This window comes from Ascaphus truei, chromosome 1 (genome assembly GCF_040206685.1).
Source record: "Ascaphus truei isolate aAscTru1 chromosome 1, aAscTru1.hap1, whole genome shotgun sequence".
Taxonomy (NCBI): Eukaryota; Metazoa; Chordata; class Amphibia; order Anura; family Ascaphidae; genus Ascaphus; species Ascaphus truei.
This window is the reverse complement of record NC_134483.1, coordinates 18,408,102-18,435,957: the sequence shown is the minus strand read 5'-3', so window position 1 is coordinate 18,435,957 and position 27,856 is coordinate 18,408,102. Positions and strand designations below refer to the sequence as shown.

The window sequence follows — 27,856 nt, the reverse complement described above, 5'->3', positions numbered from 1 at the left end:
TGTCATGATTTATTTAACAAAAATAAAGCCAAAATAGAGAAGCTTCTCTATCAGTATTGTGACTTCCCTTGTTCTGTAATAGGGGGCCTCGTCTCAATCAGTAACACGCCTTCCCTTGTTCTGTAATGGGGGCCTCGTCTCTATCAGTAACGTGACTTCCCTTGTTCTGTAATAGGAGCCTCGTCTCTATCAGTAACGTGACTTCCCTTGTTCTGTAATAGGGGCATCGTCTCTATCAGTAACGGGACTTCCCTTGTTCTGTAATAGGGGGCCTCGTCTCTATCAGTAACGGGACTTCTCTATCAGTAACGTGACTTCCCTTGTTCTGTAATAGGGGGCCTCGTCTCTATCAGTAACGTGACTTCCCTTGTTCTGTAATAGGGGCAATGTCTCTATCAGTAACGGGACTTCACCTTGTTCTGTAATAGGGGGCATCGTCTCTATCAGTAACGGGACTTCCCTTGTTCTGTAATAGGGGCATCGTCTTTATCAGTAACGTGACTTTTCTTGTTCTGTAATAGGGGGCCTCGTCTTTATCAGTAACGTGACTTCCCTTGTTCTGTAATAGGGGGCCATGTCTCTATCAGTAACGGGACTTCCCTTGTTCTGTAATAGGGGGCCTCGTCTCTATCAGTAACGTGACTTCGCTTGTTCTGTAATAGGGGGCCTCGTCTCTATCAGTAACGTGACTTCCCTTGTTCTGTAATAGGGGGCCTCGTCTCTATCAGTAACGTGACTTCCCCTGTTCTGTAATAGGGGGCCTTGTCTCTATCAGTAACGTGACTTCCCTTGTTCTTTAATGGGGGCCTCGTCTCTATAAGTAACGTGACTTCCATTGTTCTGTAATGGGGGCCTCGTCTCTATCAGTAATGTGACTTTCCTTGTTCTGTAATAGGGGGCCTCGTCTCTATCAGTAATGTGACTTTCCTTGTTCTGTAATAGGGGGCCTCGTCTCTATCAGTAACGTGACTTCCCCTGTTCTGTAATAGGGGGCCTCGTCTCTATCAGTAACGTGACTTCCCCTGTTCTGTAATAGGGGGCCTCGTCTCTATGAGTAACGTGACTTCCCTTGTTCTGTAATAGGGGGCCTAGTCTCTATCAGTAACGTGACTTCCCTTGTTCTGTAATAGGGGGCCTCGTCTCTATCAGTAACGTGACTTCCCTTGTTCTGTAATAGGGGGCATCGTCTCTATCAGTAACGTGACTTTTCTTGTTCTGTAATAGGGGCCTCATCTCTATCAGTAACGTGACTTCCCTTGTTCTGTAATAGGGGCATCGTCTCTATCAGTAACGGGACTTCCCTTGTTCTGTAATAGGGGGCCACGTCTCTATCAGTAACGTGACTTTTCTTGTTCTGTAATAGGGGCCTCATCTCTATCAGTAACGTGACTTCCCTTGTTCTGTAATAGGGGCATCGTCTCTATCAGTAACGGGACTTCCCTTGTTCTGTAAAAGGGGGCCTCGTCTTTATCAGTAATGTGACTTCCCTTGTTCTGTAAAAGGGGGACCCGTCTCTATCAGTAATGGGACTTCCCTTGTTCTGTAATAAGGGGCCTCTTCTCTATCAGTAACGTGACTTCCCTTGTTCTGTAATAGGGGGCCTCGTCTCTATCAGTAATGTGACTTTTCTTGTTCTGTAATAGGGGCCTCATCTCTATCAGTAATGTGACTTCCCTTGTTCTGTAATAGGGGGCCTCGTCTCTATCAGTAATGTGACTTTTCTTGTTCTGTAATAGGGAGCCTCGTCTCTATCAGTAATGGGACTTCCCTTGTTCTGTAATAAGGGGCCTCGTCTTTATCAGTAATGTGACTTCCCTTGTTCTGTAATAGGGGGCCTCGTCTCTATCAGTAATGTGACTTTTCTTGTTCTGTAATAGGGGGCCTCGTCTCTATCAGTAATGTGACTTCCCTTGTTCTGTAATAGGGGGCCTCGTCTCTATCAGTAATGTGACTTTTCTTGTTCTGTAATAGGGAGCCTCGTCTCTATCAGTAACGTGACTTCCCTTGTTCTGTAATAGGGGGCCACGTCTCTATCAGTAACGTGACTTTTCTTGTTCTGTAATAGGGGCCTCATCTCTATCAGTAACGTGACTTCCCTTGTTCTGTAATAGGGGCATCGTCTCTATCAGTAACGGGACTTCCCTTGTTCTGTAATAGGGGGCCTCGTCTCTATCTGTAACGTGACTTCCCTTGTTCTGTAATAGGGGCATCGTCTCTATCAGTAACGGGACTTCCCTTGTTCTGTAATAGGGGGCCTCGTCTCTATCAGTAACGGGACTTCACTTGTTATGTAATAGGGGCCTCGTCTCTATCAGTAATGTGACTTTTCTTGTTCTGTAATAGGGGCCTCGTCTCTATCAGTAACGGGACTTCCCTTGTTCTGTAATAGGGGGCCTTGTCTCTATCAGTAACGGGACTTCCCTTGTTCTGTAATAGGGGGCCTCGTCTCTATCTGTAACGTGACTTCCCTTGTTCTGTAATAGGGGCATCGTCTCTATCAGTAACGGGACTTCCCTTGTTCTGTAATAGGGGGCCTCGTCTCTATCAGTAACGGGACTTCACTTGTTATGTAATAGGGGCCTCGTCTCTATCAGTAATGTGACTTTTCTTGTTCTGTAATAGGGGGCCTCGTCTCTATCAGTAACGGGACTTCCCTTGTTCTGTAATAGGGGGCCTTGTCTCTATTAGTAACGTGACTTCCCTTATTCTGTAATAGGGGCCTCATCTCTATCAGTAACGTGACTTTCCTTGTCCTGTAATAGGGGCCTTGTCTCTATTAGTAACGTGACTTCCCTTATTCTGTAATAGGGGCCTCATCTCTACCAGTAACGTGACTTCCCTTGTTCTGTAATAGGGGGCCTCGTCTCTATCAGTAATGTGACTTCCCTTGTTCTGTAATAGGGGGCCATGTCTCTATCAGTAACGTGACTTCCCTTGTACTGTAATAGGGGCCTCGTCTTTATCAGTAATGTGACTTCCCTTGTTCTGTAAAAGGGGGACCCGTCTCTATCAGTAATGGGACTTCCCTTGTTCTGTAATAAGGGGCCTCTTCTCTATCAGTAACGTGACTTCCCTTGTTCTGTAATAGGGGGCCTCGTCTCTATCAGTAATGTGACTTTTCTTGTTCTGTAATAGGGGGCCTCGTCTCTATCAGTAATGTGACTTCCCTTGTTCTGTAATAGGGGGCCTCGTCTCTATCAGTAATGTGACTTTTCTTGTTCTGTAATAGGGAGCCTCGTCTCTATCAGTAACGTGACTTCCCTTGTTCTGTAATAGGGGGCCACGTCTCTATCAGTAACGTGACTTTTCTTGTTCTGTAATAGGGGCCTCATCTCTATCAGTAACGTGACTTCCCTTGTTCTGTAATAGGGGCATCGTCTCTATCAGTAACGGGACTTCCCTTGTTCTGTAATAGGGGGCCTCGTCTCTATCTGTAACGTGACTTCCCTTGTTCTGTAATAGGGGCATCGTCTCTATCAGTAACGGGACTTCCCTTGTTCTGTAATAGGGGGCCTCGTCTCTATCAGTAACGGGACTTCACTTGTTATGTAATAGGGGCCTCGTCTCTATCAGTAATGTGACTTTTCTTGTTCTGTAATAGGGGGCCTCGTCTCTATCAGTAACGGGACTTCCCTTGTTCTGTAATAGGGGGCCTTGTCTCTATCAGTAACGTGACTTCCCTTGTTCTGTAATAGGGGCCTCGTCTCTATCAGTAATGTGACTTTTCTTGTTCTGTAATAGGGGCCTCGTCTCTATCAGTAACGTGACTTTCCTTGTCCTGTAATAGGGGGCCTCGTCTCTATCAGTAATGTGACTTTTCTTGTTCTGTAATAGGGGCCTCGTCTCTATGAGTAACGTGACTTCCCTTGTTCTGTAATAGGGAGCCTCGTCTCTATCAGTAATGTGACTTTTCTTGTTCTGTAATAGGGGGCCTCGTCTCTATCAGTAACGTGACTTCCCTTGTTCTGTAATAGAGGCCCCGTCTCTATCAGTAATGTGACTTTTCTTGTTCTGTAATAGGGGGCCTCGTCTCTATCAGTAATGTGACTTTTCTTGTTCTGTAATAGGGGGCCTTGTCTCTATCAGTAACGTGACTTCCCCTGTTCTGTAATAGGGGGCATCGTCTCTATCAGTAATGTGACTTTTCTTGTTCTGTAATAGGGGGCCTCGTCTCTATCAGTAACGTGACTTCCCTTGTTCTGTAATAGGGGGCCTCGTCTCTATCAGTAATGTGACTTTTCTTGTTCTGTAATAGGGGGCCTCGTCTCTATCAGTAACGTGACTTCCCTTGTTCTGTAATAGGGGGCCTCGTCTCTATCAGTAACGTGACTTCCCTTGTTCTGTAATAGGCGCTTCATCTCTATCAGTAATGTGACTTTTCTTGTTCTGTAATAGGGGGCCTTGTCTCTATCAGTAACGTGACTTCCCCTGTTCTGTAATAGGGGGCCTCGTCTCTATCAGTAATGTGACTTTTCTTGTTCTGTAATAGGGGGCCTCGTCTCTATCAGTAACGTGACTTCCCTTGTTCTGTAATAGGGGGCCTCGTCTCTATCAGTAACGTGACTTCCCTTGTTCTGTAATAGGCGCTTCATCTCTATCAGTAATGTGACTTTTCTTGTTCTGTAATAGGGGCCTCGTCTCTATGAGTAACGTGACTTCCCTTGTTCTGTAATAGGGGGCATCGTCTCTATCAGTAATGTGACTTTTCTTGTTCTGTAATAGGGGGCCTCGTCTCTTTCAGTAATGTGACTTTTCTTGTTCTGTAATAGGGGGCCTCGTCTCTATCAGTAACGTGACTTTCCTTGTCCTTTAATAGGGGGCCTCGTCTCTATCAGTAATGTGACTTTTCTTGTTCTGTAATAGGGGGCCTCGACTCTATCAGTAATGGGACTTTTCTTGTTCTGTAATAGGGGGCCTCGTCTCTGTCAGTAACGTGACTTCCCTTGTTCTGTAATAGGGAGCCTCGTCTCTATCAGTAATGTGACTTTTCTTGTTCTGTAATAGGGGGCCTCGTCTCTATCAGTAATGTGACTTTTCTTGTTCTGTAATAGGGGGCCTCGTCTCTATCAGTAACGTGACTTCCCCTGTTCTGTAATAGGGGGCCTCGTCTCTATCAGTAACGTGACTTCCCCTGTTCTGTAATAGGGGGCCTCGTCTCTATCAGTAATGTGACTTTTCTTGTTCTGTAATAGGGGGCCTCGTCTCTATCAGTAATGTGACTTTTCTTGTTCTGTAATAGGGGGCCTCGTCTCTATCAGTAATGTGACTTCCCTTGTTCTGTAATAGGGGCCTCGTCTCTATCAGTAACGGGACTTCCCTTGTTCTGTAATAGGGGGCCTTGTCTCTATCAGTAACGTGACTTCCCCTGTTCTGTAATAGGGGGCCTCGTCTCTATCAGTTACTTGACTTCCCCTGTTCTGTAATAGGGGCCTCGTCTCTATCAGTAATGTGACTTCCCTTGTTCTGTAATAGGGAGCCTCGTCTCTATCAGTAATGTGACTTTTCTTGTTCTGTAATAGGGGGCCTCGTCTCTATCAATAATGTGACTTTTCTTGTTCTGTAATAGGGGGCCTCGTCTCTATGAGTAACGTGACTTCCCTTGTTCTGTAATAGGGAGCCTCGTCTCTATCAGTAATGTGACTTTCCTTGTTCTGTAATAGGGAGCCTCGTCTCTATCAGTAACGTGACTTCCCTTGTTCTGTAATAGGGGGCCTCGTCTCTATCAGTAACGTGACTTTTCTTGTTCTGTAATAGGGGGCCTCGTCTCTATGAGTAATGTGAATTCCCTTGTTCTGTAATAGGGAGCCTCGTCTCTATCAGTAATGTGACTTTTCTTGTTCTGTAATAGGGGGCCTCGTCTCTATCAGTAACGTGACTTCCCCTGTTCTGTAATAGGGGGCCTCGTCTCTATCAGTAATGTGACTTCCCTTGTTCTGTAATAGGGGGCCTCGTCTCTATCAGTAATGTGACTTTTCTTGTTCTGTAATAGGGGGTCTCGTCTCTATCATTAACGTGACTTTTCTTGTTCTGTAATAGGGGGCCTCGTCTCTATGAGTAACGTGACTTCCCTTGTTCTGTAATAGGGAGCCTCGTCTCTATCAGTAATGTGACTTTTCTTGTTCTGTAATAGGGGGCCTCGTCTCTATCAGTAATGTGACTTTTCTTGTTCTGTAATAGGGGGCCTCGTCTCTATCAGTAACGTGACTTTTCTTGTTCTGTAATAGGGGGCCTCGTCTCTATCAGTAACGTGACTTCCCTTGTTCTGTAATGGGGGGCCTCGTCTCTATCAGTAATGTGACTTCCCTTGTTCTGTAATAGGGGGCCTCGTCTCTATCAGTAATGTGACTTTTCTTGTTCTGTAATAGGGGGCCTCGTCTCTATCAGTAACGTGACTTCCCTTGTTCTGTAATAGGGGGCCTCGTCTCTATCAGTAATGTGACTTTTCTTGTTATGTAATAGGGGGCCTTGTCTCTATCAGTAACGTGACTTTTCTTGTTCTGTAATAGGGAGCCTCGTCTCTATCAGTAATGTGACTTTTCTTGTTATGTAATAGGGGCCTCGTCTCTATCAGTAACGTGACTTTTCTTGTTCTGTAATAGGGGGCCTCGTCTCTATCAGTAACGTGACTTCCCTTGTTCTGTAATAGGGGGCCTCGTCTCTATCAGTATTGTGACTTCCCTTGTTCTGTAATAGGGGGCCTCGTCTCTATCAGTAATGTGACTTTTCTTGTTCTGTAATAGGGGCCTCGTCTCTATCAGTAACGTGATTTTTCTTGTTCTGTAATAGGGGGCCTCGTCTCTATCAGTAATGTGATTTTTCTTGTTCTGTAATAGGGAGCCTCGTCTCTATCAGTAATGTGACTTCCCTTGTTCTCTAAGAGGGGGCCTCGTCTCTATCAGTAACGTGACTTCCCTTGTTCTGTAATAGGGGCCTCGTCTCTATCAGTATTGTGACTTCCCTTGTTCTGTAATAGGGGCATCGTCTCTATCAGTAACGTGACTTCCCCTGTTCTGTAATAGGGGGCCTCGTCTCTATCAGTAATGTGACTTTTCTTGTTCTGTAATAGGGGCCTCGTCTCTATCAGTAATGTGATTTTTCTTGTTCTGTAATAGGGAGCCTCGTCAAGTCTGGTGGTGAAGTTTGCAGACACTGATAAGGAGCGCACAATGAGACGCATGCAACAAATGGCCGGCCAGATGGGCATGTTCAACCCAATGGCCATCCAGTTCGGAGCTTATGGTGCCTACGCTCAAGCAGTAAGTCCATCATTTACCGGCCATTTGGGCGCATTAGGTTGGGATTGTGTGCGTACCATAAGATAAAGGAGATATATTGTATAGATAATTACTGTATACAAAGAGTAGGATATTACTCAGAAATGTACAATATACAGGGTATATATATATATATATATATATATATATATATATATATATATATATATATATATATATATATATATATATATATATATGTGTGTGTGTATATATTGGAAGAAAAGACAAGAGCAAGGAAATGCCAATAGTGAGATATTGTATCTTTCACTTATTATCAAATGGTACATAGCTAGTGTCGCACTCACAAACAGATGAGGCCACGACTATCCTAAAACAAACCAGTGGCAATCACCAAAAAGACCCAGGTACAGCCAGAATAAATGCCTTAAACGTGCCTTAAACTAGCCCCAGCATTTCTGCATTGATTAATGGCCCATCAGATTAACAGCGGGGGTCCCTGGCAGTCCCATTCAAACTGAATGGGACTGTCAGGGACCCCTGCTGTGTTAATCCTATGGGTCGTTAGTCAATGCAGAAATGCCTCAAACTTGCCTCAAACTAGCCCAGCACATACCCAGCGCATACCCTGAATGTAACCCGGCTAGTTTAAAGCAAGCTTTAGAATAGTCGTGGCCTCGTCTGTATAAAACTATAAAATCAGCTTATCATTCAAGACATGGACACGCTCTACAAAGACAGAAACGCTGCTTTTGTGTGTGCCATTTCTACAATATATTTATATTTTTTGCATACTCCCAGCCGAGTGCTGTCTCGTGATTTCCTTCTGGTATCCTCTCTTTTATAGGGTACAGTCCCTCCAAATACTTTCACAGGGCGCTATTGTTCTTAATTCTTGTAGGAGAGGAAGTGCTCGTCACAAGCCTGTAAACACGCCGGCAGATTTTGTGTTCTCCTATAACATACACATAACATACAAATAACAGAAAGAAATCACTAAAAAGAGATGAAAAGGACTTGTCAGAAAAGGGACATCCATGCAACATGTGTATTTCCAATCTGAGACAGCAAATTAATGAAATGATAGATGTTACTCTGAGTATATTTATTCTGACATTTTTATGGATCAATCTCCTCGGCCTTATTGTAGGAAACATTGCAACAATATTTTTTGGGACAGAAAAAGTAGCGTAATGCAGGTTGGACCAATATTTCTGTATTTCTGCTCATGTATTAAGTAAGCGTATTACTGTAACTTTAACATAACTTCCTTTATCAAACAAACAACCAGCTCATATCCTTACAGTATATATGGGCCATTTGGACTCCACCTGATGTATGACTTTCATTTGGAACTTCCTGCACCGTGCAACTCCTGTTCTTTGACTGTATTTGTCCCTCCCACCTTCTACCCGAAGGCTGCATGTGCGAAATTGTCAGAAAAACACTATTATTCCCATAACATAACTTGGGTGAAGACTAGGTCTCCAGTACATTACTGGCCCTTGTGGTGATGAAGGCACAAACATAATGGGTCGTTTTGACTAAGTTCTACTCCATCAGACTCCTCCTTTATGGGTTCATACAAGTGAATGGGCTATACAGGGCAATATTTACAAAGCACTGTCCCTCTATAAGACACATTCCATGCTGGAACCCTGTAGAGAAGGGGTTCTCAACTCTAGTCCTCAAGACCCTCCAACCGGTCAGGTTTTAAGTATATCCCTGCTTCTGCACTGGTGGCTCAATCAGTGGCTCAGTCTTCTAACAGAACAAGTACAAAGAAGAAGAAGCAGGCACACGGTCTTACTCAAAAGGAGGTTTTAATAGGCCATAAAGTCCAACGTTTCAGCAGTCTAATACTGCCTTTCTCAAGGTGAAGCCCTAGTAACAGTACTAGGCATAGGTTCTCTTGAGTTCAGGGTGTTGATCCAGATGATATGTGGAAACAATCTGGATCTGGATCAAGACCCTGCACCCAAGAGAACCTATGCCTAGTACTCTTCCCTTTAGGGTTTTTGAAAGAACCCATTTTTTTTTAGGTGATGACTTGTCATTCTTTGCACATTTTATTATTCCCTTTTTATACTCGTTTATCACTATTGATCGTCACAATTTTATTTACATAGAGGCACAGAATAGTGTTAGCGCTTTTTGTATGCTTTCCCTTTTGCTCAGTCTTCTAAGTTGAATGAGCTACAGTATAAGAGGCCATTTTACTGAGCTGTGCTTGTGCTGTAGGTGTATCATGGAAGAGCACTGCTTACTAAATATCACCCAATATACTATTGAAAAACCCTAACAAAAGCCAGAATGGTTATTTTTCGAATAATTGCTTCAGTTCTCCCATGGCCATTGTTAAAGCCCTTAAAAAAAGATTAACATTATTTCTATACTTTTACTAATAGCTCGTAGTTTTTTTTTGTGCTGGATGGCCCTAGAGATCGCCGCATGTAGAAAGAGGCCTCTTATGTGGCTGTCACAGAGACACTACAGTACATAAACCCATTAGTGCCCAAGAGAGAGAAGATCCTCCATGTGGAGAGAGACCTGTGAACACACCTGAGACCGCTGGGAAATAAGCTCATTTAAATATGCAAAATATACTCAAATAATTGAAGTGATCCTATTTTCCCGGTTATCTCGGGTGTATTCTCAGGTATCTCTCAGAAAAAAAATAGAACAAGCGGCAGCACAATACCAAAGTAACACTCACGATTGTAGTATTATGTCACTCTCTCAGACCATATTATACATGTAGCCTAGTGCCCCCCTGGCTATGTGTTTCCCGGCCCTGGCATGTAAGTCCTGGTAAGTGCAGGCAGTGTCAGGGTTAAATCCCTTTCACATGGCCAGGATGTGAGTCCGTTGGCACACTAGCTATATTGTTGCCATAGCCAGGTGCAGGCTGGGTGGCAGTTGGGAGTGTCATGCCTGGGGGGGGGGAGGGGGTAATTGTTATGGGCACACGTAGAATGGTGTGACACCGGAACCTCCTCTAACACCTGCCCAGTTTGGGGCAGGGTCACTAACCCCTCCCCAGGTATATAAGAGGCTCCTAACCCAAATTTAGAGAGACTATTCCAGGATGTAGCCTCCTCCCCAGTGAGTGAGGCGGTATCTGCTAACCAGCACCGGTACACACGTAGCATGCAGATCTCCCGTAAGGGGGGGGAAGGTTGTCACATTTATAAGGTTGTTATTTATAAAATGTTTTACCAGGAAGTACAGTAATACATTGAGAGATTACCTCTCGTTTTCATGTATGTCCTGGGCACAGAATTCTGATAACAGATACATGGTTACATTAAGTGAAAAGGGTTATACATGTAACACCCCTATCCCCCTCTAAGGGAGATCTGATAGTACTAGGGATATTACGGTGCTGTGGTGCTAGCCTGTTGGCTCACAGAAGGCTGAGTCTCTTTGATGTTGTAGGGAGCTTGGGGAATAGAATCTCATTTAGAATGGTGCAGCGCCTCCATCCTGCCGAGCTCCTGCATTAGACAGGAGTTTATCCATACAGGAACTTCCATAGTAACAGAAAAGGAGTCTTGAGTACCAGTACCAGTGCAAAAGGTTTATTGGCACACAGCATAACAGCAGTCCCATAAAGTCCTTCTGCGCAGATATTCCAACCCAGGGGTACCATCCCCTCCCTGGGCAGGACAGGACTAGTCACCCTAGGAGCTTGAGGCCCCAGGCTAGTCTGGACTTCCCTCACCCCCCATAGAGCAAGGCAGGAACACTACACTACGCACAAGGTAGCACACACTCCAAGGTGGAAAAGAGGGACTTTTTGGATGGGAGCCATCTTTTATACAAGGGGGGGCCCCACTCCTAAGCCCCAGCAACTGGGCACAACCACCAGAGTAAGCCCACCCCCCCTCCACCCCCCCTCCTCCACCCTCCCCCCCACCCCCCTGGCACAGGACTCCAACGGTTTTCAGGCACCTGCCTGGAAACTGCAACAAAGTAACATACAGGGGACCTGCTGTTACCAGGACTTATAGTACTAGGGCAGGGAATTTAGTATCCAGCTACATATATTATATATAAATACATTGCATGCACAGTAAGAGATAATATGTTATAGGCGTATGTAACAGTTACAGACCAGATTAAAATGTGAGACAGCTTTAGTTGTGAAAGAATTTAGATACAGCACTCATTAGTAGAGGAAAATAGGTTCCCTTTATTTCAACGGGACAAACCAGGCCTCAGAAAGTGACGATTAAGGCCCACAATGGGCCTTTCATCTGGTAGGTGTTGCGGGCCTGAAGCATTGCTTTTCGATGCCTTGGAGAGACATGCACCTTCCTTCAAAGTTACAGAATATTTTCTCTCTCCTTCGGGTACTGAGGATTTGTTCCTTTTTGTCTGCACAGGTATCTCTCCACATGGAGTATAAGTGGCTCTATTTGGAGGTAAAGCTTAAGCATGGTGGGAGGGAGAGGGAACAGGAGGACATAATGGATACATATATAACACAAACAGATGAAAATAACAACATGCATGCAAATACATATTTATTTATTTTTAGCTACACATTACCAGGACTTCGTTCGACACCCAAAACTGTTTCAAATATAAAGATGTACCTGTGCCAATGTTTAAAGCAAAGGTCTCAGTGGAAAGGTTGCATACAATTCACACATTATAGCACAGCACATTCTAACTTTCACATAGAGGTTATTTATTACTCAGATCAGCACTGTTGCTGTTTCATTATTAATCCCCGATGTGGCTGTCCCTCTATTCCTTCTCATCAACTCGCAAATTCAATAAAGTCCAATGAGTGGCAGAGGGAGCATTTTTTTCACTAAATGAGATGGACAGCTTCTGTGTATTCTACATGTCTATTATCACCGCAAAGAGGCTGTGAAGACAGGGTGAAGCGGCAGTGAATATCTGGTGAAGAAGCAGTGATGACCAGGTGAAGAGCACTGAAGACCGGGTGAAGAAGTAATGAAGACCTGGTGAAGAGGTAATGAAGACCTGGTGAAGCAGCAGTGAAGATCGGCTGAAGAGGCAGTGAAGACCGGGTAAAGAGGTAGTGAAGACTGGGTGAGCGGCAGTGAAGACCGGGTGAAGCGGCATTGAAGACCGGGTGAAGCGGAATTGCAGCCTGGTGAAGCGGCATTGAAGACTGCGTGAAGCAGCATTGAAGACCGGGTAAAGAGGCAGTGAAGACCGAGTAAAGAGGCAGTGAAGACCGGGTAAAGAGGCAGTGAAGACCGGGTGAAGTGGCAGTGAAGCCAGGTGAAGTTGCAGTGAAGATCAAGTGAAGAGGCAGTAAAGACCGGGTGAAGCTGAAGTGAAGACTGGGTGAAAAGGCATTGAAGAGCGGAGTCAGAATTCTCAAATATGCAAATACTTTTTAAGTATAAATATATATATATATATATATATTTATATATATATATAGATAGATAGATAGATAGATAGATAGATAGATAGATAGATAGATAGATATTATATATATATATATATATATATATATATATATATATATATAATCAAAAAATAAATAGATGATACCGTTCTGTGGCTAACGAAATGCTTTTATTTGTGCGAGCTTTCGAGATACACTGATCTCTTCTTGCGGCGATGTTACAATGAATGAAGCAAAAGGTAAACTTAAAAACAGTGTCTCTTGGAATGTTATCTGTGCTGTTCCTTCCCCCGGTGTGGATGTGTTTTATGGCTAGAGGTGTCAAAAGGTTACTGAAAGCAAGTGAAGAAAGAGTGTGTATGTGTATCAGTGTGAATAAAAATGAATGGAGAGCCCACAGTATATACAGTGCTTTACACAAGGTGTGTGTGGAGTGGGACTGGTTATAAATGGTGTGGGTGGGTGTTGAAATGTGAGAGTTTGTAGCACAACTAAAAGTGTGTGTGGATACTTAGTGGTCCCTATTGGTGTATAGGGATGGAAAAACAAGGAGTATTAGTATGTGTGAGAGACAGCTGTGTGTGCATACATATAGCACAGTATGTACAGACATGGCCTTTAGCGCTCATGGGACGAGAGTTCACTTGTGTCAGTAATGACTCATAAAATTTCGATCTCTGTTTAGGCCACTGCTAAGTGTCCTGAACAGTTGCATAAATTTGTATTCATGCAACCGTCTCTCTTTCGGGGTTTTAAGATTACCTTTGAGTATGAGTATTGAGTATGGTTGACACACAGCTTTAAGTACCCCCGCTTTAAGTACACTCACTTTAAGTACACTCGCGAGTAAGGACATATCGCCCAATAGGCAAACGGCAGCTCACGCATGCGCCTGTCATCACGTCCTGAACAGCAATACTGGCTCCCTACCTGTACCGAAGCTGTGCGCAAGCGGGGAGACTATAGAGCCTGTTACACATGTGTTATTTCATCAGTTATGTACGTATATGACGATTGCAGTACAGAACATGCATTGATAAGTGGGAAAAGGTAGTGCTTCACTTTAAGTACATTTTCGCTTTACATACATGCTCCGGTCCCATTGCGTACGTTAATGCGGGGTATGCCTGTATATATATATATATATATATATATATATATATATATATATATATATATATATATATATATATATATATATATATGTATGTATATATATATATATATATATACTTTCACTCTCAGGGTCAATAGATATAGACCTCAGATTTCAAGATCCTGAGAAGGGTGCTTAAAAGGACCAAAATGTTGATCCGGTTCAAATAAAACCTTTTTCTTCTATATCTATTAATTCTGAGAGTGCATTATTTCTACATTTTTATACATTGTTTACTTTCAGTGCACGCCAATAGGTTTTGCCCATTGAATACATGAGTGCCGCTTTTCTTAATACTATATACACATATACAGGTAGTCCTCACTATCCGTCATTTCATTGTACGATGAACGGATTATCCGACGGATCCCAATGCATCTTGCGGAACGCATTAACCGGTGCTCGCCGCCGGCAGCTTGCTGAATGGATTCCGTCAGATAACCGAGGACCTCCTGTATATACTGTATTTCTAATAATTCCATGACCGCCAAATGCTTCGGAGATATTTAATATCTTAATCTCTTTCATAAATATACTATTCATAGATTATAAAAAATTGTAAAGCAACTACTGAATTCTACCAACATTAGCCAGTACTATAAGCATCTGTTAAACCTGAATTTCACTGCGCTTAGTAAAAAGAAGCCCTTAATCACTAACAAATAAGTCAACATTTTACTTTAGGAGTGCGGAATTTTCCTAATGAAGTGTCTAATATTGATAAGTTATTACATTTTTTGTTGCAATATATATTATTATTTTTTATTGTTATATGATAATATAGCATATTATTATTATTATATGATTATTTGTACTATTGTATATTTCCCTATCGCCCCTCTCAGGACGTCTTGATAATGGCATTTCTTGCTTGGTTTCTGCGGGGGGGTTGGTGGGTCCTGACGGTAAACTCGTGATATTTTTTCGCCGCTCTCTCTTTGTTCCAGCTGATGCAGCAGCAGGCCGCTATTATGGCTTCCGTCGCACAAGGCGGGTACCTGAACCCCATGGCCGCTTTTGCAGCTGCCCAGATGCAGCAGATGGCGGCTCTTAACATGAACGGCCTGGCCGCCGCCCCCATGACTCCGACATCAGGTAAGATACGGGTAAATCACGGCGCAAGCCGGGGAAGGGGCATCTACTGTGTGTGAGTGGCAGTGAATTCTAATACTGTCTCGGAGGAAAAGAATGCTAGAATGTCCTATATCACAGATGGTCTAGTGTGGTAAAGCAACAATCTCCCTCTGCCAATGGTTGTATTATTGTTCCATTTCGTTCTTGGCTGCTCCAGTCTTAACTTGGGAGACAATTTAATATTAATATTTAGGGAAAGTAATAAGGCTGTCAGCATGGAAGCCTACCCAGTTATCCAGCCATCAGTGGCTCGTCCTGTTAAACACAGTACAGTAATATTACAAAACACTGGGCATGTCCAAAAGTGTTGCCAAATGTCCCAAATGTGTAGGTCATGTCCCATCTAAAACCCGCCTGGACAGAAATATACTGTATCCTGAATTGGAGGAGGCATCAGAAAGGACTAACAGTCAAAGTAGGTCTCTCCGTCAGTGGAGACAGCTGGCAAATAGTGTCTCCTGCCACAATTGTGTCTACCTCAATCAGACACGGTTTTGGACATCCCTCATCTGAATGTTTATTATAATCCTTTTGCCAGGGTTTCTCAACTCCAGTCCGCAAGAGCTCACCCCCCACCCCCCAAACAGGTCAGGTTTTCCGGATATCCCTGTTTCAGCACAGGTGGGTCAAGCAGTGGCTCAGTCACTAATTGAGTGACTTGTGCTGATGCAGGCTCTTCGACTGAGCCACTGATTGAGCCAGATGTGCTGAGGCTGGGATATCCTTAAAAGCTGACCTGTTGTAGTGTCTTGAGTACTGGAGTTGAGCAACCCTGCCTTATGTCCAATGACACTGTCAGCAAAGATGTTACATCGTACCATGTTAGGTGCGGTCATAGCCCACCGATGAGAAATATCAAATAAGCTTCGGGAAGCGGGTGGGTGACTCCCGCGTAGATGTCCAGCGGGCCCTAACTTTCATGGAATAAGGAGGTAACATGCCAAATGATGGGTGAGGTCTGGTGCTTTAAGTAGGAACCGTCACTTAAACCCTGAGCCATTTGGACTGCATTGCTGTGCGTTGATAGGAGGGGGAGGGGGACATTTGTCAATCCAGATTAGGAACATAAAAGTCGTAGGAAAGCACTGACCTTTGAAGTGGTGGCACGCCAAGTCCCAGTGCCTGCGCAGTGGAACTTTTACTGAACTGTGTGCAAGGGACTGTATCTCTTTATATATATACTGCATTTTATATACTCTGGAGACATGATGAAGACAAGCAGGACGATTGTGACTCTCGTCTCTATCGCAGACTGAAAAAGATGCTGAAACAGCAACACTTCAGAGGAGCAAAGTAGGAGAGAGAGACAGAGAGTTAGGGCTTAGTAAGCAAAATGAACTAGATGAAGCAGTACATAATAATGCCTCCTCTCATCCAGTGTACAGCACAGTGTGAAACTGCACACAAGGAACTGTCACTTCAAGGTAGGAGTGTCAGCTATGATAATAGGAAGGAGAACTGCCAACACAAGAGAATAGGGAATATTCACCGCGTTGTATATATATATATATTTTTATGTTTTTTTGACTGATGAAGAGAAAATGTACATTTGCTCGAGTGTTAATTTTGCACAGCGATTGCCATTAAAATCCCGAAGAGACGTCAGCCCCTGGTAGTTTAACAATATCAAGGCACAGAGCTGTATTGGGGGGGTGCGGATGGGGGGGAATGCAAGACTGTGTGACAGCGTCTGAGGTGAAGGGAGAACAATGTGAGCATAATTAGTACTCAATTAACGTTGGGTAAGCGGAGCCGCGGGGAGGTAAAGTGATTGGCCTGCAGCAGTTTCCATGCGTTCCCTGACTAGCAGAACTGTACGAGAACGCAGGAGTTTACAGCCAAGGCAAATTGGGAAGAGTAAATACATAGGGGCCGATTCACAAAGCAGTGATAAGTGCCTTTATAGCGCGATACTGCCTGCTGTGCAATTCACAAAGCAGTGATAACAGCGCAGTATCGCGCTGTAATGGCTTTTTATCACCAATAAACAGTCAGGGAAAAAAATGTTGCCCGATAGGCCAAAGAATGGCAAACCCGCCATTTTTTGCCAGTCAGCCTGATTCACGAAGCAGTGATAATTGATCCGTACTATAAAAGTTCACCATTTCTTTTCACCAGCTTATGGCTGGCGCAAAAGAGATGGAGACATGCATAAAAGCATTTTTTTTCTGCACAGCATTAATACAACAGGCCAGCGGGGGTCTCCGGGTGGTCCCCGCGGATGTCCAGGGGCCCTCGGTGGCCCCTGTGGGTGTCTGGGGGTCCTCGGGTGGTTCCCATGGGTATCCGGGGGTCCTCGGGTGGTACCCACGGGTGTCTGGGGGCCCTCAGGTGGTCCCTGCGGGTGTCTTGGGGGCCTCGGTGGTTCCCGCAGGGTGTCTGGGGGCCCTCAGGTGGTCCCTGCGGGTGTCTTGGGAGCCTCGGTGGTTCCCGCAGGGTGTCTGGGGGTGTCCGCTGGCCTGCGGTACCAATCCTGTGACAAAAAAATATATATACATACATTCAAATAAATACATCCCCCCTCCCCCCCAATACATACAGTACAGTAATGGGCAAAATTACTATTATCCGGATATGGATAATAGCTAATTTGCCCGTTATAAAATATAACACCAGCCAGCATAAATAAATAAAGTAAATAAACCTTTCTACTTACCCTTGAAATTATGAAGGCATCCTCGTCAGCATACTCCAGGTCCACGTCCTCCTATGCCAGCAAGAATACATGAAAAAATCCAATCTAATGGCCCCTAACCCCTTAATCACCTTAGAGGTTAATAACCGCTATAGTAATTAAGGGGTTAACCCACCCTTCCCCGCTACCCACTCGGGAGGCCTAAACAGCCACCATGGGACCACTATACCCACCCTGTACCATTGATTGGCATAGTGGTACATCATACCAATATAATATGGGCATGATAAGCCACTATATCACTCAATCGTCACCCTAATAAAAAAGCATGAAGGCCAAAAATACACAATAATAAAAGATATACACAAGCACCTAAACACCCCAATTCAATAAATAACCAGCTACCATAATCCCTGAAACCTCTCCTTACAATATATATATATTTTGAGAAATGTGGGGGGTGCTCTAAAAAATAAACAGAGTCTAAGACAGCTCCTTTCTGCGATGAAACCACATTCAAACGAATTCTAAATTCTAAAACAAAGAAAAGAAGGGCATGTTCCATACTGCTTAGTCGTATTAAAAGGATTTCATAAATTGGTTGAAAGGAGTGGTACGAGATGCACTCACAAGGGAAGGAAAGATAAAAGCATTGCGAGAGAATAATACGCATGGTCACCACGAGGGAGCAGACATCTGGGACCAGAACGCTAGGTGTAAAGACGAGTAGTGGGTGGTAAAGCTGGATACCTGGATTGTGGAAGGCAATGTACAGGAGCAGTATCATTTGAGGAATCAGACACAGTATTGCAAGTTTGAATATTAAAAAAAAAAAAAAACAATATTTATAGTCCAAAACAAATAGTCCTACAAATATTCTTTTTGATATTCAAACTTGCAATGCGTCGTCTGATTCATCAAAGTGTGGTCGGGTGAAGTATTTATATATATGTGTGTGTCTGTGTGTGTGTTAGCGTAGATAGTAATGGCAGTCCTCCGTTATCCAACGGAATCCGTTCTGGAAGTAGCGTTGAGTGGTGAAACCGTTGTAAAGTGAGTCCCGTGTTAATCAGTGGCGGTGAGCGTTGGATAACGCATTCAGGCGTCGGATAACGCATTCCGGCATTGAAAAACGGCCCATGAAGTTGCATTGTAAAGCGTTGGATATGCCATTCGTTGTAAAGTGAAACGTTGGATAGCGAGGACTACCTGTAATATTATACTTTCTGGGATTGCCCGCTCCACTGAAGAAATATAGTCACGTATGTGAAATACATGTGATCAGTGAAGCCGAATTAATCCCACCAGTAGTTTAACTAAGTGTAAATTTATAGAGATTATAGATACAGAATATGTGTATTTGTGATAGTCATTTTAAACCTACTAGTGTAAAATGGATAACCATATGTCCAATAGTGATAAGCATATTAAATGCTAAGGAATAATACCAATTTTCATTTTGGAATTATATATATTTATATGATGGGCCTCAGAATCATTAATAATATTGAAGTGCACAATGACCAATACAAGTTAAGAATACCTGTTTGAAATGTCAGCTCTGTCGCTTAACCCCCTCAGTGCCAGCGAGGTCAGCAATGCGTTGCCCTCCTCTGTCCCTGAAAGGGATACTCTGCACTGTATATTAACATTACCATCAAATCCTAGGGAAATATCCTTTGGGTGCATGGTGTTAAATCCTCTTATACCGACCCTGGGAATGGTGTGAGTGACATCTATATATTAACATCTTGCTTTATGACAGAAACCCCCCCAAAAAGTACACACAAGAAGGAATTCTACATATTTCTTCTGACTTGCGGTGCCATCTCCAGTGGACACTAATGGCCTCTTCATTTTTTCCCTTCCAGGTGGAAGCACACCTCCTGGTATCACTGCGCCAGCTGTGCCTAGCATTCAGTCTCCAATTGGGGTGAATGGATTTACTGGACTCCCCCCACAAGCTAACGGGCAGCCTTCTGCAGAAGCTGTGTTTGCCAACGGGATCCATCCTTACCCAGGTATCTACCTGACCGACCTGTGTATGACTGTGATCCGATTTTTTGTACAGTCATTTGTAACCACCTTTCTCCCCAAGGGGTTGTAGGTTATTGTTTGAAGTGCTATTATAAAGGTGAGTGACACCGGGTTTGAACGCACGGCAGTACACTCTGTTTGGCAATGGTCATCAGGCCCCCATTTTTTTGAAAGCCGTATTTGGTTGATTTATATAGTTCCAACCATGTACTGTACAGTATGCAGCACTTTCCACAGATTGTAAACAAGAGATACAGTAATACAGTAGAGGAGAATGCAAATAAGGAGAAGGGCGTGAGGCACAGAAACAAGTCCCTGACCCAAAAGAGCTTACAAGCTAAGAGACGTGTATTACGGCTGTGAAGCGCTATGTACATTAATGGCGCTATATAAATAAAGACATACATACATACATACATACATACATACATACGTACATACATACATACATACATACATACGTACGTACATACATACATACATACAGTACATACATACAGTACATACAGTACATACATACAGTACATACAGTACATACATACAGTACATACATACATACATACAGTACATACATACATACATACATACGTACATACGTACATACGTACATACATACATACATACGTACGTACGTACGTACGTACATACATACATACAGTACATACATACAGTACATACAGTACATACATACTGTACATACATACAGTACATACAGTACATACATACATACATACATACATACATACATACATACATACAGTACATACATACATACATACATACATACAAACATACAGTACATACAGTACATACATACATACATACATACATACATACAGTACATATGTACATACATACATACAGTACATACGTACATACATACATGCAGTACATACATACATACATACATACATACATACATACAGTACATACATACATACATACATACATACAGTACATACATACATACATGCAGTACATACATACATACATACAGTACATACAGTACATACATACATACATACATACATACAGTACATACATACATACATGCAGTACATACATACATACATACATACAGTACATACATACATACATACATACATACATACATACATACAGTACATACAGTACATACCTACATACATACATACAGTACATACATACATACATGCAGTACAGTACATACATACATACATACATACATACATACATACATACATACAGTACATACATACATACATACATGTGTTTGGGCAGAAGGCCACATGGAAATAAACATTTTATATTGAAAGATCTAAAACAGAGGCGGCCAACTCCAGTCCTCAAGGCCCACCAACAGGTCAGGCTTTAAGGATATCCCTGCTTCAGCACAGGTGGCTCTGTCATTCTGACTGAGCCACTGATTGAGCCACGTGTGCTGAAGCTGTGATATCTCTAATACCTGGCCGGTTGGTGGCCCTTGAGGACTGGAGTTGGCCGCCCCTGTTTTAGAGGGTGCGGGAGCATGCACAAGCCACGTGTGTCTTATTGTATGTGCACAGGCTTCATTATAACAGGGACTGTTTAGGCAGGTCCTGACGGAGAGACGATAAGGATAGAGACGAAGACTGACACACCAGATGTATCAATGGGAAAATCCAGTTGCTTTTAATGGGATTTCTTTTAAGTGAATGGGTCAGGAGGTGTCTCATAGAATAGCACCGCTTAGTAAATATGGTCCAATATATTGTTGGGCCCTTCTGGCAGCAAAGAAAGACACATATATTCTCACTGACTCTCAGTCCGTCTCACTGATGTTTTATATAACCAGCTTCATAGACTTTACTCGAGTCCAGATCCCCAAATCTCACAGATTTCAACCCTTGAAGGCTGACACCTGAGCAAAAGGCTTCAATAAAAGGTGTAATATAGACATATGACATCACTAGAGGTAATAAAGAGATGTCATTTCTGTGATCCGATGTTTATTCGGGGCTGCTAGCAATGGTTTCGCATTAGCTGGGAGGCCTCACTACAGGAATCTGGCTGCTGCCGCCAGCACACAGGTGTCTGCTTGTCATAGTCCCATCACTGCAGCACTGATAGGGGGGAAGAGGAAGCACCCTTATTAGCAGAGATGTAAATGGCTCTCTCATGCTCCCTGTGATACACTGAGCTTGGTGGGGTGGCTTACTTGCTATGTAAACAACGCTGTCCCCAAGGAGCTAAACAACTGCAGTTACAGGAAAAAAACTATATATATATGATGTGGTGAATTTGGGTTCTGAGCTTACAGGGGCTCTTTGGGCCAGAATGCCATAAACAAATGAGGACTGTATGTTGATTATTTTTCAGAGAATTGTTATGATTTGAGTGGTCGTGTGTAAGGAGATGATACCCGTCTTAAATATACCATTCTTCAAAAAAAAATTTTGAAAAAAACACAACTTTTTTCATTATTTTGAATGACATTTTGAATCTGCAGCCTCTGAAGAAATGTAAGCTCTAGGGCTAACGCAAGGGCAAGTATTCTTCTGCTGAATGAGTAGTGGGTGCATGGCACAGTGTCCTACCAAAGGTAGAGATGAATACATTAAAGAAATTGAAAATGCAAGCTCATCTTAGGAAAATAGACCAACACCAGTGAGATTTGGGGCTTCTTAACCAAGACTTGGCATTCTCATGGATTCCACCTGCTTTTTATAAATGAGATTTCACTGAGGCCAATAAGACTGTCTCCAAATAAGAGAGCAGGAGTGAGAATCGGCACTTGTGTGTATATATACAGTATATATATATATATATATATATATATATATATATATATATATATATATATATATATATATATATATATATAAATATATATATATATAAAACATACAGAATAAATATATATATATATATAGTTTTTTTTCCTGTAACTGCAGTTGTTTAGCTCCTTGGGGACAGCGTTGTTTACATAGCAAGTAAGCCACCCCACCAAGCTCAGTGTATCACAGGGAGCATGGGAGAGCCATTTACATCTCTGACTGGGACTATGACCTCATGCACACAACAAAAGTCAAAAACGCCCAGTGCTACATCTAACTTAACAAATTAAATACGTACAGTATCTCTTTATCTTCTCAATGACAAAATGACCCTTGTTTGAGCAGATAATCAGAAGTCTTTAACTATATCATTTGTAAAGTTGGATGTACTGTAGCAAAAGGCCTTTTTGTCTTTTGTCTTTTGTTTTTTTTGTCATTCTGCACATTGTATTGTATGTCTTTTTTCCCCATTGATCTTTGGAAATTCGGCAGAAAAAGACTACAAGGGAATTTTCAATAAAAAAAAAATTGTTTCATTGCTAGACCTTTCCTTTGCGTCCCCTATACACGCCGAGGAGAGGGGGAGTTATAGATAACGGTCTCAGCTCTCTGAGACAACCAGCTCTGGACACAACAGTGAGAACACAAGCTCTTCAGGGTCCCCGAGATTCAAATCCACGCAAGGTCTTTCCACCACAATCTGGTGCCGGCCAAGGATTACCTGTCGGAATTCTGTGCCATGGATGTGTCTACCGGCTCCAGTGGCTGCGGGCAGCCAACATAAATCTTTTTCAAATATAACCCTACAGTAAAAGCTTTGCCCCAAAATTGATGTAAATAAGACCAATACCACTACTACTTCTTAAACCCCTACAACCACTGGTTTACTCTAACAACGTATATTTTTACGACTCTTCCTCAGGGCCAGCAGACAGGATAACCCTCAAATGCTAGTCTTAAAAAACATTTTTTTAGTTAAAAAAAGGTGCTACTTCTCATTTTAAAATGCAAGTGATTAACATGGAGAGATGGACGCAACTGTTCAAAATGCATTTGCGTCATTTAAAGCAGGTTTTTTTGTCCAAAATGTAATTCCCTGCGAATTGTTTAAGCCTCAAAGGGCTAATAATGTCGTCAAATGAGTAAGATGCCGGCAAAACATCGCCAAACAGTGACCGATACATGGTGTGTGCGCCCTATCTATAACCAGGATTAAGAGAATGTGGTGTTTTTAGCGAATTTGGCAAATTCGCATAGTAAACTACATTGCAATCAGAGCCGGGCGCGCCACTGCACCCGCGGTTACAGAGACCCCGCGCTTTTCTCCACAACAATTAAACTGATTGCAGGGAGAGCGCGCGCGGTTTCTGTAACTCTCTTACCTCCTGCGGTGGCATCTCCTCCCGCAGGGTCCAGTCACCATGGCGCCGCGATGCCATGACAATGGGGCGTCATGTGACGCTGTGTCATTATGACAACGGGACTCGCTGTGGCGCCGCGTTGCTATGTCAACGGGACACTGCATGACGTCACAACATCATGTGATGTCCTGTTGTCATGACAATGCGACGCTATTTGACGTCGCGGCGCCATGATGAGGGACACTGCAGGAAGACATTGAGAAGGTAGGAGGCCCCGCACCAGTGCCCTGCACCGGACCCCCCAATATTACCAGCCGGCCCTGATTGCAATGCACACGGAATTAACACTCGGCAAATCGCGTGTGAACTCTGACCCAGCTGCGGCTTTTTAGGAACTCAAAATGGAACATTTTGCATGGTTTGCCACCTCATGGGAAGGTTTCGTACATCACTATTGACATGGCTACCGCAAATAAAAATACCACGTATGAGCACATTCCATGGATTAGAAGCATAAAGTAACACACTGAGCGTCACTACCCAGAATCCCTTGCTGCAGTGTAAGCACTGTATGCTAAGAGATAATAGGGCAGGGTTGCAGACCTTTATGAGACGTGAGAATGTGCTCACAAGGGGTATTTTTGTTCGCTGTACACTGTACCCTGGAGTGCTTTTGTCACTTTTTTATCTCATAATAAACTACAGTGTACAACTAAATCCCAAAGATGCGAAAATACAACAAATGCTGTATAAGGCCCCTCATAAAAACAAAACAATTCTATGAACAGATACACATGACATCCAATGCAATGCTCACTGTCAGAGGACATAGAATTAGAGATGGACGATTTTTGGGGCGGATTTGCATCCGCAGCGGATCGTCCGGTTCCTTTGGTCCGTGAATTTCAGCGGATCAATGTCAAAAAGGTTGATTCGCGGTTTGCTGATTTTTGTATTATTATTACCAGTACAATATGCGCATTCCTCCACCCAAGGACGGATTTGTAGAGTCCAATCCGCAGGTTCGGAAACCCGTGAACGGATTTGTAGAATCCAATCCGCGGATTCAGCGATCCGTCGGTGGATCCGCCCATGGATTGCCGAATCCGCAGATTGGATTCTACAAATCCGTCGACGGGTCATATCCAATGACGGTTTTTGATGAATCCGTGCGGATTGAAACCGCCCAAATCTGTTTGCGGATTTGACACCGTGAAATGGATTTTGGGGGTGGGGGAAATGCGAGAAAATCCGGGACACGGATTTGGGGGGATTCACCCGTCTCTACATTTAATTGACTCCATCACATAGAGAATCTCTTTGCACTAAGGTATCTCAATGTATACAATCTTGTATACTATTGTATACCAGCTGGATATATTGATCCCATCAACTTTGCATTGTACAAAACATGGGAATTCAGCAGTACTCCTGTGCTCCCTTCACTGTACTCACCTTACGTGTATTGTCATCTCTTTCTTTGGCTTAAACCCCAGTGGAAAACAGTTAACAGGTATCCATGAAGATCCTAAGTAACTCAATTACAATTAGACATCTGTGATCTATTTCATTAGCATTTGCAATCATTATTCTTTCCATTTGTAACAATCAACTATATTCCATAAACCACACAATGAAAAAAAAAAAAAGAACTCATTTACCATCTTTAACTCAGAATATTAGATATTTTAATGAGCAGAATTCTTCCAAACTCACTCTCCTGCAGTAATAAATGGAAGTGATTAAGCCGGGTCCTGGCAGCTGTAATAAAAGCATTTGTGCTCCGACTGGAGATAGCTATCAAAATAAAATATCCATCAAGCTTCTCCCCGAGGTCTATGTGTCACATTTTATACATTGCCAATTTCACCGGAAAACATAGTTCTCAGTGTATGCAGAGAATTAATAGGGTTACTATGTTCAGAGAGGCACAGCTATAATTGACTTCCTGGCCTGTATGGCAGGGAGAGGGTTAATCAGCTTTGCCATGAAAACTTCTCTTTTGGGTGTCTGAGCGGGGGAAAAAAATGGAATGTATTAATGTTTTTCAATTGGGATGTTGTATTTGAAATCAGACGAGTCTCTTTTGGACCCCTATGCGATATGCTGGGGGAGCTGTCTTCCCCTTGCTCTGGAAGATTGATGCTCCCTGAAACCTTCACTGGTCGGCTAACGAAGGCATCAAAATAACTTCCAAGGGGGAAAAAAGGAAGCTGGGGCTGAGGGGTACCGGGGTATCCACAAAAACAGATCAGGAGATCTCCTTAACGCACAGGGCTAGAGAGGAAACATTACACGTAAAGAGCATATGGTTTAAAATAAGTGTACTCGGCTGATTATTTACTTTAAGAAGGGTTACCTGATGCATTTTACCCATTGTAAATTGGTTGACTGGTTTTAAATGGAACTGCATCTTTACGTCTTAACAAACAATGCTCAGTAGAAAGAAAACCAAACGGGTGCATATTAATGCATTGAAATGAGTCGATGTGTTGTGCGCAGTCCATACATCATCCCTTTGTTGATCACCCATTCTTCAAAGTCTCCTGACAACACCAGATTGATCAAGGATCTTCTGCTTCCTTTGCTACCCTTTCATTGTGTCGAATGTCCTCTTGGGCAACAAAGGAGTTAAATGGGACTCTTCCCAGGGCAGCTGATTTCCATTACAGAAGTCCTCCCTCGCTTTGTACCATTTCTGATTTCATGGCTTCCATGTTCAACTTTGTCACAAAGACCTTGACGGGTCTTGACTAGGTTGAGTTACACTGCTGTAAAAATGCAGATAAGATATGCAGGGGTGTCTATGTGATGTGATGAGAAAGCAAGGCCATTAGAACTGAAGGTGAACAGGGGAAGGGCAGGTATATGGATTGAGTAGCTCCTCACAATCAAATGATCCCATTGAAGAACTGGTGGCCTCATGCGTAGTTAAATGGGGACATTAAATGCGGGACCCCTTGCCGCTTCCACCCTGATCAGCACATTCTTTTTGTTATTGCAGTTATTGTTGTGTGTGAATGCCTAATTAATTACAACAGTAAACGCTGGCTCCTTTAATCATGCCATCAGCTGTCCTAATCAATCTTAATAATACGGAATGCGTACTATGGTAAGCCATGAATTTTAATCTACATAAATTTTGTAAGGCTCTTTGCAAGCTTGTTGAATGAAATGATATGATAGTGGATTTAGATTAAGTCTGCATAGAAAGATTTAAATTGGATTGAAGAAGGTGAGATGTGGCTCCGTTTTCCATTTTATTGCGGTGATCCTGACCTTGCGGAGGCGTAGAGCCTGTGAAAGTCAGATATAACAATGCAGATGCGTCCCATCCACATACAAGACGTTTATTTGGCCTATAAACAGAGGTATTGCATAAAATCCGGTGTAAAACAGCTAGTACGTGTACATTCCTAGACACGTTTCTCTCACTCGGGTTGAAATATAGCTTGTTAAATTGAATGTCAGATAGGAATAATTTCTAGCATGTCGTACTGGGAGCTGGATGGCCTGAGTTGTCTCCTTGACGCTTTTTGGGTAGGTCAGGACATATTGTTCTGTTTGTTTTTCTTCATTCCTTTCTTCTTCACACATTGTCCTTTCGGGATTGGTACAAGTGGACACTTGTAGTAAGATCTTGAGCACACACTCACTGTGAGGGAGGCGCATGTGTGTTCTCATGTAATCCAATAGTATCATCTTCTAAAAGGTCAGCATCACCTCCTCAGTATCAGTTGCCCCTACAGCATTGGTGGGCAACTCCAGTCCTCAAGGCCAACAACAGGTCAAGTTTTGAGGATATCCCTGCTTCGGCACAGGTGGCTCAATCAGTGGCTCAGTCAAAGACTGAGCCACTGATTGAACCACCTGTGCCGAAGCAGGGATATCCTCAAAACTTGACCTGCTGGTGGCCTTGAGGACTGGAGTTGCCTACCCCTAGTATACAGTTTATTTCAATACAGTCACCCTTTTAAATGCGAAGAGCTCCATCTTACAGACATGAGTAATCTTTGTTTAGTTTAGTGGTTTACCCATTTTAAAAGTCATTGTCACACTTTTACACATATCATTTGTCCTCAAACTACAGTGGGGTCACATCACAAAG

General features: G+C 43.0%; 1 protein-coding gene across 1 annotated transcript in view; it reads left to right on the top strand.

The window, feature by feature from the left end:
* Window positions 1-27,856, top strand: part of LOC142484352 (CUGBP Elav-like family member 4) — a 411,605-nt gene that overhangs the window by 293,899 nt on the left and 89,850 nt on the right. The window contains exons 4-6 of the mRNA XM_075584034.1: window positions 7,113-7,256; window positions 14,734-14,881; window positions 19,427-19,576. Of these exons, the coding sequence (XP_075440149.1) occupies window positions 7,113-7,256; window positions 14,734-14,881; window positions 19,427-19,576 (442 nt within the window). The remainder of the gene's footprint in view (window positions 1-7,112; window positions 7,257-14,733; window positions 14,882-19,426; window positions 19,577-27,856) is intronic.